A 17033-nucleotide genomic window follows, 5' to 3' on the forward strand; every position below is an offset into this window, starting at 1 on the left:
ATTAAAAAATAAAGAGTAAGAACTTTCAGGTGGGAGTAAATTGTGGTTTCTAGATACAAAACTATCACTGTCCTAAATAAGTAAGATAAGGTTTTTCACTTACAGCCAAAAAAATGCAAAGCCTCCGAAGTCCAGAGAAAATTACAAGCCCCTCCTTAAAATAGCCCTGTGATTCCAACAAGGGACGTCTCGGCCTCTCATCACAACTAGCTTTTTTCTTCCATCTTGTCACGATGATTGGACTTTAGCAAGCTCTCTTTCTCTCTTAGTCTCTCGTCTTGGCCATTCTCTTTCTCTCTTAGTCACATTTGATGTTCCTGTAAATTCTTCTCACAAACAGAGTAGAGCCCAGATAACCAACAGCCCCTGTACATTCCAGAAGAAGTGGGGGGGAAAATCAAGACTACGTAGTGGATTTATCAATTCCGGGGGGGAGTATTTTTCAGTTGGCTCGGACCAATCTTGTGCAGAGTTCCAAGCATAGTCACACATCTTCAATATTATTTAAAATAGGCCGCTATTTTATGATTAAGGAGTGGATTTATCATTTCCGAGGGGAAAATATTTTTCAGTTGGCTCGGACCAATCTTGTGCAGTGTTTCAAGCATAGTCACACATCTTCAAATATTATTTAAAATATGCCGCTATTTTATGATTGGGAATTGCAGGGCAATTTCATGGAAAGCCATTTCACGGTTCACTTTTGTAGGTGAGAACAGGTACGTCATATGAATTAAATAAATAAGACAAAATCTGCTAAAAAGTGAGCTGCGAAATTGCCTATCAAATCCCTGTTTTTTTTTTTTTTTTTGATTTGATGAAAAAAAATCGCAAAATTTTGCTGACATACCAAAAATTACCGGCATCTTCATATTTTATTTTGGCTACTCATATTGACACTGCTATGTTTTAATAATTGCACAAACTCAGCTTGTCTTTTCTTTTTTAATGGGCTTCTAAGAGCTCTTTGGGAACTGTAATAACCTTTTAACAGACCATTTAAAAAAACCCTTTTAACCGCTTTTTAAATAATGATAGACAAGAAGAGTTAGTGCAATTATCAAAACATGATAGTGCCAATATCAGTAGATTTTATTTTTTACCTAAAAAATATCACGAAAATGTACCAATAAAATCACGATATTATTTGTTGTCCTAATTTCATTTTTAAATTTTATATATTTTATTTTCCCGAGTTTTTCCTGATATAAACCCAAAAATAAAAACTTTTTTTTTAAATATTCCAACATACCCCCTTCCCCAGAAATTCCCGAGACAAATATTTGTGGCTATGATTCCAAGAGACATCACTATTTCTGCTAACACTACAAATAAAGTATAGGTAGAAAACTCACCGCAGAGGATACCCAAACCAAAGCAAAACATGAGTGTGTAGCCAAAATAGAAGCTGGTCTGGAAGAAACCTGACATCTTGGTCTTTACATAGTAGTAGTATATGGAGTAAAAGAACACATATGCAGCAGTCGACGCCGCAGACAAGAACGAGGTCCATTGCCAATGATAGTTCTCAGCATTCAGCAAGCAATATGTGCCCACAATTGTGACACAGATAGTGACAATTACGAGAATTAGGAAAACCAGCAACATAAAACCATACACATAGTACACCTGCATTGCAAGACAAGCAAAGAGTAGCGTAGTCAGGTAAAGTATTCAAGTTATGCCCTGCACATCAAAAGACCAACAGGTAGGGTTTAGGGTTTGAGGTATAGGGTTTAGGGTTTGGGTCGGGTTGAGCTTTTGATAAAAATGAATTGGAATCAACCTGAACCCGACCCGATTTTATGGTAAAAGCTGAAACAGAATTCCAAAAATCGACCAGAGTTGCACCCCTACTAGAAATAGATTGAGAAGGAGGTCTTGATTGAAAAGCCAAAAGATGGTAATGATTAGTATTACCTTGTAATTCCAGAAGGATGTGAAGACAAAATACATCTCAATGAATATGCTGCCAAAGGGAAGAAGCCCTCCCATCAGGGACACAACGGATGGAGTGAGATACCATTTCTTCTCAGGGATAGGACGAGGAATGGTCTTCACACGGCAGGGATTATTTGGAGCACCACTTCTGTTTCTACCGACAATAGTACCGAGAAGTGCCAGAGGGAATGAAATGAATGCCCAAATTATGAACACGACAACAATTGTCCCAAAGGGAATAGCGGCTAAAGACCCATAGAATATAGCAATTGTGTTTAGTATGAACCCAATTCCAAAGCACATAAATGGGAAAAGAGATGCCGTGAGGATCATTGACTTTATCCAGTTTTTACCTGAAAAGATGAGATAGAAGAAAGCCGTCACTAAATTTATGAAAACAACTATGTCCAAACAAATTCATTAGCCCAACAAATAAGCCAGGGCACCCATCTAGTGGGACAGTCCTCGACTAGAGCATACTAGACACATTGAGCAAATAAAATTGGTTGATACAATATTGAACTCTAAATAAAGAAGAGATGAAATAACATGAAAATGGTAAGAAAATCCTTAAAAATATAATAGACAGATTTCAGAGAATTTCAGTCCATGTTTCAAGGTTTGAGTTCAGATGTACATCATTTACATGTGCAAAGTTGTCGGCCTAATATGTCAACTTGGTCACTCAGACAAACTACGAAACTTTTAACTTGACCTATTATTAGCAGAATGATATGAAAATAACTAAAAATGATTATAGCAAAAAAATTAAACTATAAAGATGCTCGAAAAAAGATCAATCAGTCGAGAGATTTTGGAAAAATAATTCAGAATATCTTAAACGATTTATGCACTAAATTTACATGCTCGACACAAAAGGTAATTCCAGTGTGATCGAAACACAGCTTTCTTTGACATGTGGCAGTTTCATGGGAAACTATTCAGCATTTCTTTAGTTAAATATTAATGAGTACCCTTATGAGTTTTTTAATTGTTTTGCTACATCTCAAGCGAGTTAATGTCATGTCATATTTGAAACTTTGCTAGAATTTACACTTAAGTTTATGTTCAAACTATTGTATAATTGAAAATTACTTTTCTTTATGAGAATTCTTCACATCAAGCTGGGGAGGCCAGATCTGTGAAGAAAATCGAGGTTTTTGGCTGTCGGGAGGCGGGAGCTTGTCAAAGGAGACCGGATCTGGCCGGGGAGGCCGTCGACAGGGTTTTCGCCGCCGGGAGGCCGGATCGGGCCGGGAAAGCTGTGAAGAACACTTCAAGCTTGGACAAACCCATTCCTCTCCTCTACCTCTCTCTTTCAGCTGTGAAGAAACTTGAGGACTTTCGCCGTCGGGAGGCTGGATCTGCCCGGAGGAGGCCGTACCTACTTATTGGGAGGCCGAAGGGAAGACGGGAGGCCACTGGGGGGGCTGTCGGGGGGGGCTGATCTGGCCAGAGGCTGTCAGGTAGAGGCCGGATCGGGCCGGAGCCCTGCTAGGTCCAAAGCTGTGGGAGGCAGTGGAGGCCCAGGGGTTGCTGAAAGTGGTGGTCATGGAGGTCGTGGGTTGCCGGATATTGCAATGGAGAGGATGGTGGAAGAAACAGCTTTGTTGCCGGATTGAATGGGGTTCCGCTGAAGCTTGGTGGTGGCACAAGGTGAAAGGCGTCGGAGATCGGGTGGTGAAGATGGCTATCATGCACGGTTAAGGGCGCAAAATTGAAATCGCCAGCTGGAATAAGGGGGAGAAGTCTGTGTGGCATGGTGGACACGTATCATGACTCGGTGGGGACCACAAATATGACACTTTTTGTTGGACTTGATACAAGTTAGGCTATTGGGTAATATATTGGGGAATGAGGATTGGTAGTATATGACGAATACGTAAGCTAATGCTACTCTATGTAGGGGGCGGTACTGTTGTAGCCTGTTAGGGGACATCTTGTCCCTTATTTGGCACTTTTTGGAATAATAAACGTCAATTTTCAATATATATATATATATATGAGGAAACTGTTGGTGCGCTTAAGCTCACCAAGCTTATGGTTCGCTTAAGCGCCCAATCACATGGGTCCCACATTTTCTGTGGTGATCCAAACCATTCATTTGCAAGGCCCTATCGTAGATAGGGGGTGTACCAAAAATCAGCTCCATAGGATCATCCAAACCCTCCATTTGTGGAGGACAAAAATGGGCAGATTTGTGGACAAACAAGGTCTGTCCATTTTGACCTCCACAAATGGATGGGTTAGGATGATTCTATGGAGCTGATTTTTGGTACACCCCCCATCTATGTAAGGGCCTTTCAAATGAATGCTTTGGATCATCCTAACAAAGTGGGCCCCCATGTGATTGGGCGCTTAAGCGCACCATAAGCTTGGTGAGCTTAAGCGCACCAACAGTTTCCTCTCTCTCTCTCTCTCTCTCTCTCTCTCTCTCTCTCTCTCTCTCTCTCTATATATATATATATATATATATATATATATATATATATATATATATAGAGAGAGAGAGAGAGGAAAGTGTTGGTGAGCTTAAGCTCACCAAACTTATGGTGAGCTTAAGCGCCCCAATCACATGGGTCCCACATTTTCTGTGGTGATCCAAACCATTCATTTGCAAGGCCCTATCATAGATAGGGTGTGTACCAAAAATCAACTCCATAGGATCATCCTAACCCCTCCATTTGTGGAGGACAAAAATGGGCAGATTTGTGGACAAATAATGTCTGTCCATTTTGACCTCCACAAATGGATGGGTTAGGATGATCCTATTGAGCTGATTTTTGGTACACACCCCATCTATGTAAGGGCCTTTCAAATGAATGGCTTTGGATCATCCTAACAAAGTAGGCCCCAATGTGATTGGGCGCTTAAGCTCACCATAAGTTTGGTGAGCTTAAGCTCACCAACACTTTCCTCATATATATATATATTCTTCAAATCAAGCTAAATTTTTGAAAGGGCCTTTCCCTTTTTAAATAATTCTCCAAAGTTTCTAATCTTTTAGATACTTTTTTTATTGGTGAGCTGGGATCGAACCTGAGACCTCAAGCTTGAGAAAACAAGCCTCAACCGTTGAGCTACTAATCTTTTAGATACTAAAATACAATCTCAACTGGATTAATGATGGTTTACAGAGAATTGTATGAAGGGGATTGATAAATCGACCCCCATATGGGGCAATGCTTAGAGAGAGAGAGAGAGAGAGAGAGATGGTCAGATGGGGTCGATTTAAGATATTAGGGGGTCAATTTATCACTACCCTTGTATGAATGGCTGAGAAAATGCCTCAAACCAGGGGTGCCAATATCGGTTGAACTGGGAACCCTCCAGCATCAGATCCAATCCAGTTTTTAAATCATCAGATGAGTCAAAACATGACATGTGATGTAAAATTGTAACTTTCTATCTGCATTTTATAATAAACACATAGAAACTGCCAATGAACTAAAAAACACAACCATATATTTCATAGTTCCAGGGTATTAACATCAAAAAAAAAGAAAGAGTTTCAGTGGAAACCCTACCGCCATTGCGAGAGTAAAGTCCACCACTAAAATAACCTGAAATGAATGACGTAAGAGCATAACATACTATGAAAGTAGTGACAATCGCTCCTCGCCTGAACCAATAACATTACAGATGATCTTAGAAGAAACTACTAAGGCCCAATGCATTTAAAAACAAGAAGCAGATATTTATAAAGACAAGACACTCAAAAGGCGGGATGCATGATCACAGCCAAACTAAAGAAAATGCACAACCAACTCGTGACAATGTGACAGGAAGCAGATCAGTTAAGGCACAAACATATCTCCACAAACTCGAACACTAAGGGCATGTTTTTTTCAAGCTTTTCTCATGAGAAACCTTTACCTGAAAAAAATTCTACCAAAAAGAATGGGTTACCAAACGTTAGAAGTGTAAGAATTTGTTGGTGTTTGAACCAAAACTATGTTTGGATGTAAAATTCTATTGATTCCAATGCCACTTGATCCACAAATTGAATTTTGAGATCTCAAAGTAGCATAGCCTCTGGGGTTTTTCTTTTGAGATCAAACAATCAGAGTAAGTTGTAAATAGAAAACAAGCAACAACAAAAAAAACGCGAATGATACGGAGGTCTCCTCCCCTTTTCTCCTTCTTGTTATTTATAACCAAACAACTAACAACATCCAATAGTAAAAAGCCAAATGGCCCATGGGAACTAATGCCCAAACTACATCAAACATCTAGAAAATAAAGAAACAGTAAAACATCTAGAAAATAAAGAAAAAGATTAGCATTATCTTCTAGTATGAACGACTACTTTCTTTTGATAAGTCTTCCCAAATTGGGATGTTTGCTTTTCTTTGTGCCAACCACCATTGAGATAATTGAGATAATGTTTATCTCAAAATAGCTTCAGGATCCTCAACGTTTCCAAGTGAATCTTCTAACAATCTTGCCACATCATCTGCCTCGTCATCAACCCCATGGTAAAAACATGCCACGTCAGCATGGCAAAAAAAACATGCAGGTTCACGGTTTTTGTCGCTAATGGTGGCACCTCCAATTGGGCCCACCACTCCACGATCCACCTGGATCTTTTGGACATTGTTGGGATTCCACACAAGAGCAAATAGTCCCACATCGGATAAGTGAAATGGATGGGGATGGGTTATAAGGGAATGGGCACCCTCTCTCTAACGGCTAGCTTTTAGGGTGAGTTCTACCTGGTTAAATTCCCTAAAAATTTCTACCAAAAAGAATGGGTTACCAAACGTTATGGACTTATGGGTGTAAGAACTTGTTGGTGTTTTTGGAAAAAATTAAGCTGTAAGCTTGAAGTTACCTAATTATTCAAACGTAAGTGTAACGACTGTGATAAGATGGGAAAACTATTTCAAAGGACCAAATCTTTAAATGAACTAAAAGCTTAACCTCATCATCATTGTTGCAAATGAGCCCTCCTCTTGATCAACCACATTCACAAGGAAGCCCATTGCAATACTCCCTCCATTTTGGCCAATTGCTCTTCTATCCCAACCTTCTTTTGTTGGACCATCATGTTCACAAGCTTTTCTTTTTAAGTTTCCATATAGCACATTCACCTACAGATCAGCATGCATGTGCACATGATGGAAGGGACCTAAATCATGTCACAGATATTCGAGACTTCCACTAACGGTTATGCCTACAGGGAAAATGTGTCAACTTGTGACCCTTAGCCAACAAATTAAATTTAGTAAATCCCTTATCTCAATGGAACCTGAAAATGAGGTTAAGTAGGCCTTTCCACCAAGTACGAGTGCTAAAACCTCTATGTTGCTCGAGCCATTGACTATTGTTTATTTTTTAATGATGGAATAAATATATTAAAAAAAGGAGAGACCTAGAAAGTGAACCTAGGAGATCCTGCAAAAATTAAGGGATGTAACAAAGAGAAAAAGCAAATCATCCCTCAAGACCTGGGAGAATCCTCCAAAACGACCAGAGACGGGAACTGGACACCATCTCGAATGCGCATCTGCCTGCTCATCTGTCCTTTCTTCTCATATCATTGACATCTAAATAGATGGCCAGGATTCAAACCTAATTAGAAAACCTTCAACAGATTTATAGTCTGTCGTTCTGCCTATTCGGCCACTCTCCTGAATAATACAAGAAAATCACGATGTCATATGCTTTTTTCTTAATGGTGTCATGATGTCATATGCTATCCAGGCAGGAGCTAGAAAGATGCAAACTCTAGTGCTACAAGACAAGAAAATTGTTTTCTAATACATAACACGTCTCTAGATGATACATTTAGTTCTCCTAGGCATTCTAACTCCTATTCAAACAACCATTAGTCATTCATTTTGCAAATAGGCATAGCAAATGAATATCATGTCATGTCTTTGACCCATTAGAAAAATAAGCTTATTTTACGACACAAGGTTCTGACATAACAAAGGTTAGATATAATAAAATAATGATGAGTTTCAAAATAATAGGGTTGACAGTCCAGAAATTCATGTACTCAAAAGCCCATTGAGTCAATCAATCGATACTCTACTTGAATTAAATGGGCAACCCAGTCATATAAAAGGTAAAAAAGAAAGAAAAAAAAAAGAGCAGATGAGTAATTAAATATCTCAAATAAATTGAATGTTACACCTTGACTCAACAGAGCTTTATGGCTCAACACAATGCTATAAAACTTGAATGACTTGCTCAAGTACTCGACCACTTTTGAATCAACTTACCCTAAGGTTGAGTTTTAAAAAGGCAATTCAATCTTTAGAAAAGAGATCAATGAGTAATCAAATATGTCACATAAATAGAATTTTTGCATCTGTACACTATCAAGTTTTATGGCTCAACTCGGAAAAGTTGAATGACTGTTGAATGGTCCGTTCAAGCAACTCAAACTAAGCACCTCCTACACCTGAATTCATTTTCGAGTTTCAAAAGCTTGTGAGTGTAAGGCCAATAATTAATATGTGATAAAAAAAAAACACATATATGTATAAGTATTTAATCTATAAAAATATTTGTCTAGTTTGTTCAGTCAAAAATTGTTGAATGGAGGCCATGATGAGTAAAACCTAGCAGCTTGTAGCTTATGAAATTAGCTACAATAAAGAACAGATCCATGCATTGTTTTGTTTCATGCCGTGTGAGCAGCCGTCATATCACATTAACACGAGCATGTTGTTTTTGTTTACCATATGCAGAAATAGCTTACATTTGACATAATTCAAAATGCAAGATAATTTTCCACATACAAAAAACATTAATGAAGGACAATAAAAAAAGACCATCAACCACCTATATGGGATACCGCAAACTGGTAATAAGAACTAGTATCTGGTTCTCACATACCCAATGTACAACATCCCAATGATTGCCAATATGATGACAAGAAGAACAAGCATCGCAAGCTGAGCACCTGTACCAACAACTGCTGAAAGTACAGCCAAATTGCGAGGAGGGCGAAATACATCTCCATGCACCAGCTTCCAACCAGACTCTTCATTCACATCTCTTTCCTGGTGATTCAAAAAAAAAGAAAAAAGAAAGAAAGAAACCTAAAAACGGGGATGAAGATTAACAATAGTCACCCAACATTCAAGCTTCTAGAACTTATTAGACATTTTCAACAGACCCAGTTGTCAAAGGAAAACACACAAACATTCAATCAGAACAAAGTTGAGATGGAGTCACCACTCACCAGAGTCTCCAAATCGTCATCTTCCCGAGCATACTTCGCATAATCATTTCTAAGAGTTCGCATTAATATCATCATCGATACCAGACCAGTTAGGAAAATAACCATCATGAAGGAATTGAAGATGGAGAACCAATGAATCTGCACATATCAAAATATCTTTTTTACATTTTCTCAAAAAGATAAATCTTCTTTACATCTGTAAAATGAAAAGGACGAAAATTAAAGTGCAGACAGCAAAAGCATCATAAGAATGTTATGCTTCAGCAGCACACATCTTAACAAGTTCAGCGATAATTTTATCAATGTTAAAATGGCATATAGAGACTGCAGACAACAATCAGAGGATTGACAGCACAAACTATATTCCAAGTAATACGTCTCCAAAAGATTATGTAAGAAAATAGCAAACAGTCTCCAAAAACCCAAAACACAACTATTATGTAAGCTATGAGAGGAAAATTACCTGGTGCTCAAAGAAATGGTAGTCCAAGTAAACATCAAAGCGTCGTCCAAAGGTTATATTTGTTGAAACCCATTTGATAGAATATGTAAGGTCTAATGTTCTCCCAACCTCCAGGGGCTTAGGATAATCTTGAGTAAGATTGACGGTTATAATCTGCAAGGAGTAAAATGTTGCTTAATATTTTTTCAGGAAGTGGTTTCATAAACTACCATCCATGGCCAGCAATTCTTGGAGGGGACACACCTGATCTCCATTGAATTCAACAATAAGACTCATGTGACTGTAAAGCAAATGTTTATTTTCATTGCTTTTATAAGGATGAAATTCACCAACAAAGCCTGGTCATAACGTGAACATGTTAGAACAAACATAAGCATAAGGGTCCAGACTGAATTAACCGGAAAAACTCGGAAAATGAAATATGAGTAACATGAATCCATACCCCATGCAGGCAAGTCATCTGGCACAAGTAGTCAACATATGCCGGGGTTGATGGCGGCCAAACAAAGAAAAGAGAGTAAGCACCCCAACGAAAATTCTATGTAGAAATGAATAAGAGGGGAAGTCCAACTTGAGAAATATTTTATAAAGAGAAAAAAATCTAGTAAAGAATGCAAGGACATAATAAACGACATACCCATGAAGAACTCAAACCAATATGCGTTCTCAATAGCATCCTTGAACTGATTCACCTTTGCCGCATTCAGTTCAAGTGCACAAATAGATTTCCGATCAACATTTTCTGTCAGATAATGATCAGAACCTTGCTTATTTTGGGATGCTGAATTCAATCAACTATAGCAGCTTTATATTATTTGATTCATACACCAATGAAAAAATGATTCATACACCAATGAAAAAATGAAGACTATAACAAGGAGGTCTACATACTCCGAAATCTTATATCAATCTGGCTGTCAATGAGCTCATTTCCACCCAATTCCTCACCAAGTCCACCCCACTTGTGAGCTGGGTTACCAGATGGCTGGCAAAATGGAAGACTGTAATAGTTATATGTTTCTTGAGGATTATTGTAAGGGGCAACCTTGTTTACCCAGAGTGTAACAGGATCATCTGCTTGATACTGCAGATATAAACCATGGAAACTGTTTGTAAAAGACAAAGGAGTGATAACAAAACTAATTCAGAAAAATATTTGTAACAAGAATATCATAATGGCTCGGGTTTACTGAACGGAAAGAAATAGTTGTACTTTGGCCTCCATGCACTGAGTTCTAGAATGGTGACTTCTACTTCGATAACAAGACAAATCGAAGTATGCAAATTGATTCCAACTTAGTATGCAGCATGCATAAAAGATGTTAGGTGGAAAGCCTTACAACAAGAAAGAAACAAACTAAAATGATGAACATGGAGTGCAACACTAAAACATTTTATAAGCAAATGTGCCACTAATGTTGCAAGTCGTACACAAAAGTAGAGTGCAATTGAATGCCGTGAACTTGCCGCTTGCTTCTTCGAATTATATCAACACTTTACTCCTACAACCACTTATTCGTTGAGACAATACCCCACTCCAGGGAAAAAGGCTGATTTGAGGATGAGGAATTAGAAAATCCAGTTGCTTTCTTTCTTTCCATCCTTAATGGAAACCTTTTTTGACTTTTAGGAATTAGGCAATAAGTTGGTTATTTCGACAATTGTAACTTCTTGACTTGAATTTTTCAAATATTTGGGAAGGAATCAGAATAATGAAGAATTCAAAATAATATTTGAGTTTTATATCTTGATTTTATTTATTTATTTGATTATTTCTCCTTCCAAAAGAGATAAGAGCCAGTTAATAGGAAAAATTAATAAGGATCTAAGTTCTGCTTATTATTATGATATTATATACAGATTGGATACAAGAGGAAGATTCAGGATTTAATCTGTTCTCTACGAATGATATAAAGACAGAATAATAAGGAACAGAGCTTACTTTTATTTTGGCACTTCAGTTATTTGATTGATTCAATCGTTTAAAAAATGCAGATAAGTGTTAATAGAATTAGTACATGCGTAGGAGGCATAAGTTGGATTTATTGAGTACACGCAGACATAGCTATCTAGCTATCAACATAACCCCATTATGTCTAATTCTTGTTCCTATTTGAGCATTTCTAATTTCTAGTTTTTAGACACAATTAGTGAAGGACCAAAGAAACTCTCTAGTTAAGACAGTGCACGTGGGATGTATTTTTTAGTGGTAAGGTTAAAATTCCTTTTAGGTTGACCATGTCAAGTGGTGTTATATCAGTGTTTCAAATGGCGGGTCAGAACACAGCCATTGCAAATCCTAGTCAACCCGGCACGACGTGATCGAATACTCGATTGATGCGGTCATAACACGGGAGTAAAAGGAGTTTGATTGACTTTGTAGGGCAAAATGCGGACTTGGACAAGAACATGTCCAATGCAAAAAGGGAGTCAGACTCGTGGGAGTCCATGGGGACACGGGGGAGTTTTGAAACTGTGGTTGTGTAGTTGATGGATTGCGACGATGCATAAGAGGAAAGGGAGTAGGGGAAATTTTGGTTCTGCGAAGAATTAGAGGTGAGGAGATTTGTTTGCTAGATTGTTGGTTACGTTAGGCCGGTTGTATATGTGTAATAGATGTAGGGATTGTCATTTTTGGTTCCATTAAGGGTCTTTCAGTGAGGTAAATCAAAAAGAAAAAAGTCAGAACCCTCAATGTATTAAAATTATGGTTTTGGTTTCGGATTCGGTAGCTACAGAAACAGAAACATTTTGTTTCGGTTGGAAATTTCAGTCAAAATCCTGTAAAATCACGGAAGCGTATGGAAATATATGCAAATGATAGAATTTTAAGATGAAACTTCAAGAAACGCTAGAATAAGTACAAATACACACTTAGAAACCATCACATAAGCAACACAATCATCCATAATGGTTTAACAACATCAAACATCTAGTGACATGCACGAATGTCTGATAATTCAATATATACCACATTTCACATGTAATTTATACAAATATTTATACATAATACTATATTTCACATACAATTCAAATAAATATAATTATGTAATATATACTGATATAGTATAACACTAATACACTTACAATTATGGTTTCAGCATTCATTTCAGTTTCGACATGCATTTAGGCCGGGATGGAAACAAAAAACATTTTGATCGTTTCATGTCAGTTTCGGTGAAAATTTAAAACCATGCCCTGAAAAGGCATATGCTGCCACTTATCCAGGTTTTGATTGTCTATACTAAAACCTACACCTACAGATAATGGCTTTTAAGTTCATGTGGGGGATTACATGGAAATATTCAATAAGTAAGAAGCAATTAATTGGGAATTTCGGGTTAAAAAAACAAGTATTAGATAAAAGACGACAACTAAGATCATTACATAGAGTTGTTGTAGCACTTATATGATGAAACAGATGCAGGAGAGGTACTTGCATAACAAGCCAGATATGCAAAAAGGGCACTTGATGCTACATGCAAGGCAATAATAGCTTAGAAGCTATGATTTGGCCGACACTTCGAATTTATTGCCGACTCATGTGTCCTACCGTGTCCGACACGACACCCGTGTCGACACTCCTTTGGACACTTTTACTTGTATTGTTGGAAGTGTTAAACTTAATGTGGTGTGTGTGGACTTGTTTTTGTACCATGTCAGGTGTGACATTCTGTTTTTTATTGAATATTGTGTTTACCTCATTTAGACAACTCGTATCCATATCGAAACTCGAAACTAAACACACGAATCTATATCCACAAATCATAATTACATATACTTTCTATTTTAGCCGTGTCCCCGTTCTAAATTTTGGGGGTTTGACGTGTCCGTGTCCACAAATCATAGCTTAGAAGTTAAATATGGGGAATTGGTGCAATTTAATTAGCAAATAACTCAATCTATAGCACTTCAATTAGACTCAATATTCTTCTTGGACAGCCTATGTCTCTTAAATTCATAATGACTTGTGGGCTATTTCGTAGGAAGAAGACCGTACTTCATGGCTCTTAGAGACCTCAAACTATTTGCCCTGGAGAATGGGTTTTTTTTCTATTCAAGTTTACAAATCCAGCTGATTGTACCAAGGTGCTGACCGTACTTCATGGCTCTTAGAGACCTCAGACTATTTGCCATGGAGAATGGGTTTTTTCTGTTCAAGTTTACAAATCCAGCTGATTGTACCAAGGTGCTTGAACCCCCAAATCACAATTATAGTGGATGAGCCTTGATCCTACAGAGGTGGACCCCGAAAACACACCTCGAACATCTAAACCTCTCCTCCATCCCAGTTTGGACCTGATTCCCAGGACTCCACTTGAAGTACTGGACCAACCACGGCCTAAACAAGCTTGCCAGCATCATAGGAAAGCCCCTTTACATGGACTCCCAACTAGCGAACTCCTCAAGATTAAGCTATGCTAGAGTCTGCGCTGAAATCACTGCTTTTGAAAGCTTTGCCAGACAGCATTCAAATATGCACACCTCTAGGGGTCCAAATGCAAAGGCTGGGATATGACTAGAAACCCAAGTTCTGTAGTGTTTGCAAAGATAGCCATCCCACTGAGAATTACCAACATACTCCCCAAGCCCATCTAAAGCCTCCAAAGATGGAGTGGCGACAAGGAAGGAAGGAAGTGCTTCTGTACTATAAAACACAGCAAGACAGAAAAACATGAGGCACTAGAAGGGCATGGAATTGGCAACATGTCAAAAGGACAGCCAAAAGGTAATACATAAATCAAGGAGAATAATATCAATAGATACACAGTCCAAGAATCTGAGGTCGATGACATCCCACAGTCTGAGGCTGAAGAAGTATATAGACAAGTCCCGCCAAAGCCCAAGACGCCTCAGAAGACGAATTATTGACGGATCACGACGACTCTGAAGGTGATCCAAAGAAGAAATATCCTCACAATCCCTACTAAAGACGTTCCACGCTCCCAAATATCCCAAGCTACAGATAAGCAAGCCGATTATGTAACTCAGCACTTATCCACTGAGTGCTGAGTTACATTCACAACAAGGTTGAATTCTTCTGGACCAAGAATTGTAGAATTTGGATCATTTGGAATCCATCGTTTCCCCTATTAGTTATTGTTTCCAGGGAGAGTTAGAAGAATTTGAATCATCTAAAATCCTCTGTATTCCCTCATCTTGTAGATATTGTATCTTAGTGCTTTGTACTATCGATTGTAATATCTTTTTATCTTAATACATTTGCAGGGGTCCCGCCTAACGCCGGCTTACCTACCAATAAATAAATAAATCGTATCCCCCCAAACATAAGAAGCCTCTACCCAATGACCACCTCTTTTAATGGCACCTCTACCCATTGACCATTTTAATGCAATTTAAATCTGAATAACTATGGCATATCTATAATTTCTTCAAATATACTTAAGCAAGGCGTTAAAAACAATCACACTTCCAATTCTATTCCAGCTTCTGATGTACAGATATTTAATGCATCTGCTAATACATAATCCCACAGCAATGATAAACTGGAATACAGAAAAATCTAGTATATGTAGAATCCAAAATCATTGGGACTTAAGTCAGGTCACGAGATGATAGAACTGTGTGATATTGAAGTCAACCCAACAGACCAAGAGTAGTACTACTTCTCTGTATCGGTCAAAATGAAAAATGAGCATTCACAAGTCCTCATTCTGTAGCTTTTCAAAAAAATGACATCAAGAATGTTTTCCACGTAAAAACGCTACATTTGCAATACTGAATGGCAAGAACATGCTGATAATTAAGGCAAAGTTCTCGTGTCAGAAAATAAAGGTTAATTGTCAGTGGACACACTTGAACAATCCAAAATGAGCACATCATGTACAACTTCGGATATCGGAGAAGAATGGAACCGATCCGAAAAGAATTCAATTACAATTACAGATAAAAAAAAAAGATGCAAAACAAAAATAGATCAGATCTAACCCTAGCCGTTGTCTTCGCAATGAAAAACACAAAAACATAAGCAACAGCTCTAGAACCAAACAACACTACTTCGTTCGATCATCCAAACTCGTTACCATTCAGAACACAACAAAGATCAAACAGGCACCGTGATCTGAAACATTTTAAGCCACATACTCAAAATTAAACCATCAAGTGCCACGGATCGCTCCATTTTAATCAAATGAAAGAGAGCTCCACATAGCAGCTAAAAAAACGCCATAATCTCAAGCATTCCGGAAAATTAATCTAGATCTGAAGAAAACTAAATCGATTAGGAGAAAGAAACAACACTGAAATCAGAAGATCTGCACACTCGATCGATTTTAGCAGAGAAAAAATCGAGACCTCGGCGATTGAAAAAGCTAGGGCTAGACGTCGAACATATGATCTAAAAACTCGAAATTCGAAGCATTTCGGGAGGAAAAAAAAATCAGAGAGAGAGGGATTAAGAAGCGAGAGGACCTTGTGGTCTGATTCGGAGGCGAATGAGGGCTCGAGGAGGATCACGAAAATGAAAGCTACGAAGAGAGAGAAAGATCTGACGGTGGAAAGCATCTCTCTGCACGAACACTACGTTGAATCTGCCGTGGAACTGGATTTCACGTCCAAAGGCCCTTTTTGCGTGAGGTTTTTCTCCTTTTTTTTTTTGGCCTCGAAAGAGGAAGTAGGAGAGGGAGACAGGAAAATCTTCGATTTCATTAACCTTTTACGTTAGCAAAATACAAAGTGCAATGATAGATTCGCACCCCCTCTTAAACGTGAAAAAGCGTTAAAGTCTGCCGCATAATTCAGGTTTCAGAGTGCGAATTATCCTATAGGGGGTGCGAATTTATCATCTCCCAATACAGAATACAAAATGAATCCATCTCCAAAGTCCAATTTCCCTTATTATGAATAACTAAAGTGAAATGTTATCAGCACTACTGTATTTTGATGAGGCCACTCCTCACTTTATTAAAACTACAGTATGGCCCGCATGGATGATCCAAACCGTCCATTAGATGGGCCACACAGCCCAAATAGCTTGTGCCCTAAAAATCATTTATGTAGATTGATCCTAACTCTCCGATCTGAATGTTAGAGTCTTGATCCTAACCCTCTATAGATCGAAGGGTTAAGATCAACCTATGGAAATAATTTTGGGGGCACAACCTATTTAGGCTATGGCCCATCTAATGGACAGTTTGGATCATCTTACGGTGCGGACCATACCGTACTTTTAATAATGTGAGGAGTGCCCTCATCAAAATACAGCAGTGCTGATAGCATTTTCCACGCCACAATGGCTCACGCATATGTTGACCGTTGATCTAGTGGCCCAGTACCTTGATCATGGGCTGAAAATTGTCAAAATCATTCAACCCTAAAACAACCCGATTGGTATATACTGTTTGATTATTTTTTCCTCCACTTTGGATACAGAGATTTAAAATCCACAAAGGGCTACTGATATTGGTGCTA

General features: G+C 38.3%; 1 protein-coding gene across 1 annotated transcript; it reads right to left on the minus strand.

Annotated features, from left to right (window-relative positions):
* Position 1: 1 nt before the first annotated feature.
* LOC143881959 (transmembrane 9 superfamily member 1-like) lies at positions 2 to 16302 on the minus strand. Its single transcript, XM_077385324.1, has 12 exons — positions 16035 to 16302; positions 10494 to 10686; positions 10240 to 10344; positions 10045 to 10062; positions 9846 to 9940; positions 9603 to 9755; positions 9140 to 9277; positions 8791 to 8957; positions 5469 to 5563; positions 1921 to 2294; positions 1356 to 1629; positions 2 to 366 (listed from the first exon to the last, which is right to left on the minus strand). The coding sequence occupies exons 1-12, from the start codon at positions 16125 to 16127 to the stop codon at positions 299 to 301; spliced, it is 1773 nt and encodes a 590-aa protein (XP_077241439.1). The 5' UTR covers positions 16128 to 16302; the 3' UTR covers positions 2 to 298.
* Positions 16303 to 17033: the final 731 nt, after the last annotated feature.

The sequence above is a fragment of the Tasmannia lanceolata genome, unplaced genomic scaffold (genome assembly GCF_043159265.1).
Source record: "Tasmannia lanceolata isolate RefF3 unplaced genomic scaffold, GAP_Taslan_0.1 ptg000007l, whole genome shotgun sequence".
Lineage (NCBI taxonomy): Eukaryota > Viridiplantae > Streptophyta > Magnoliopsida > Canellales > Winteraceae > Tasmannia > Tasmannia lanceolata.

Coding starts and splice junctions, on each gene's coding strand:
- LOC143881959 (XM_077385324.1), bottom strand. CDS start 16,127: ATGCTTTCCACCGTCAGATCTTTCTCTCTCTTCGTAGCTTTCATTTTC. Junction 5,564..8,790: donor ATTGGGATGTTGTACATTGG/GTATGTGAGAAC, acceptor TTATTGGTTCAG/GCGAGGAGCGATTGTCACTA. Junction 1,630..1,920: donor CATCCTTCTGGAATTACAAG/GTAATACTAATC, acceptor CTTGCAATGCAG/GTGTACTATGTGTATGGTTT.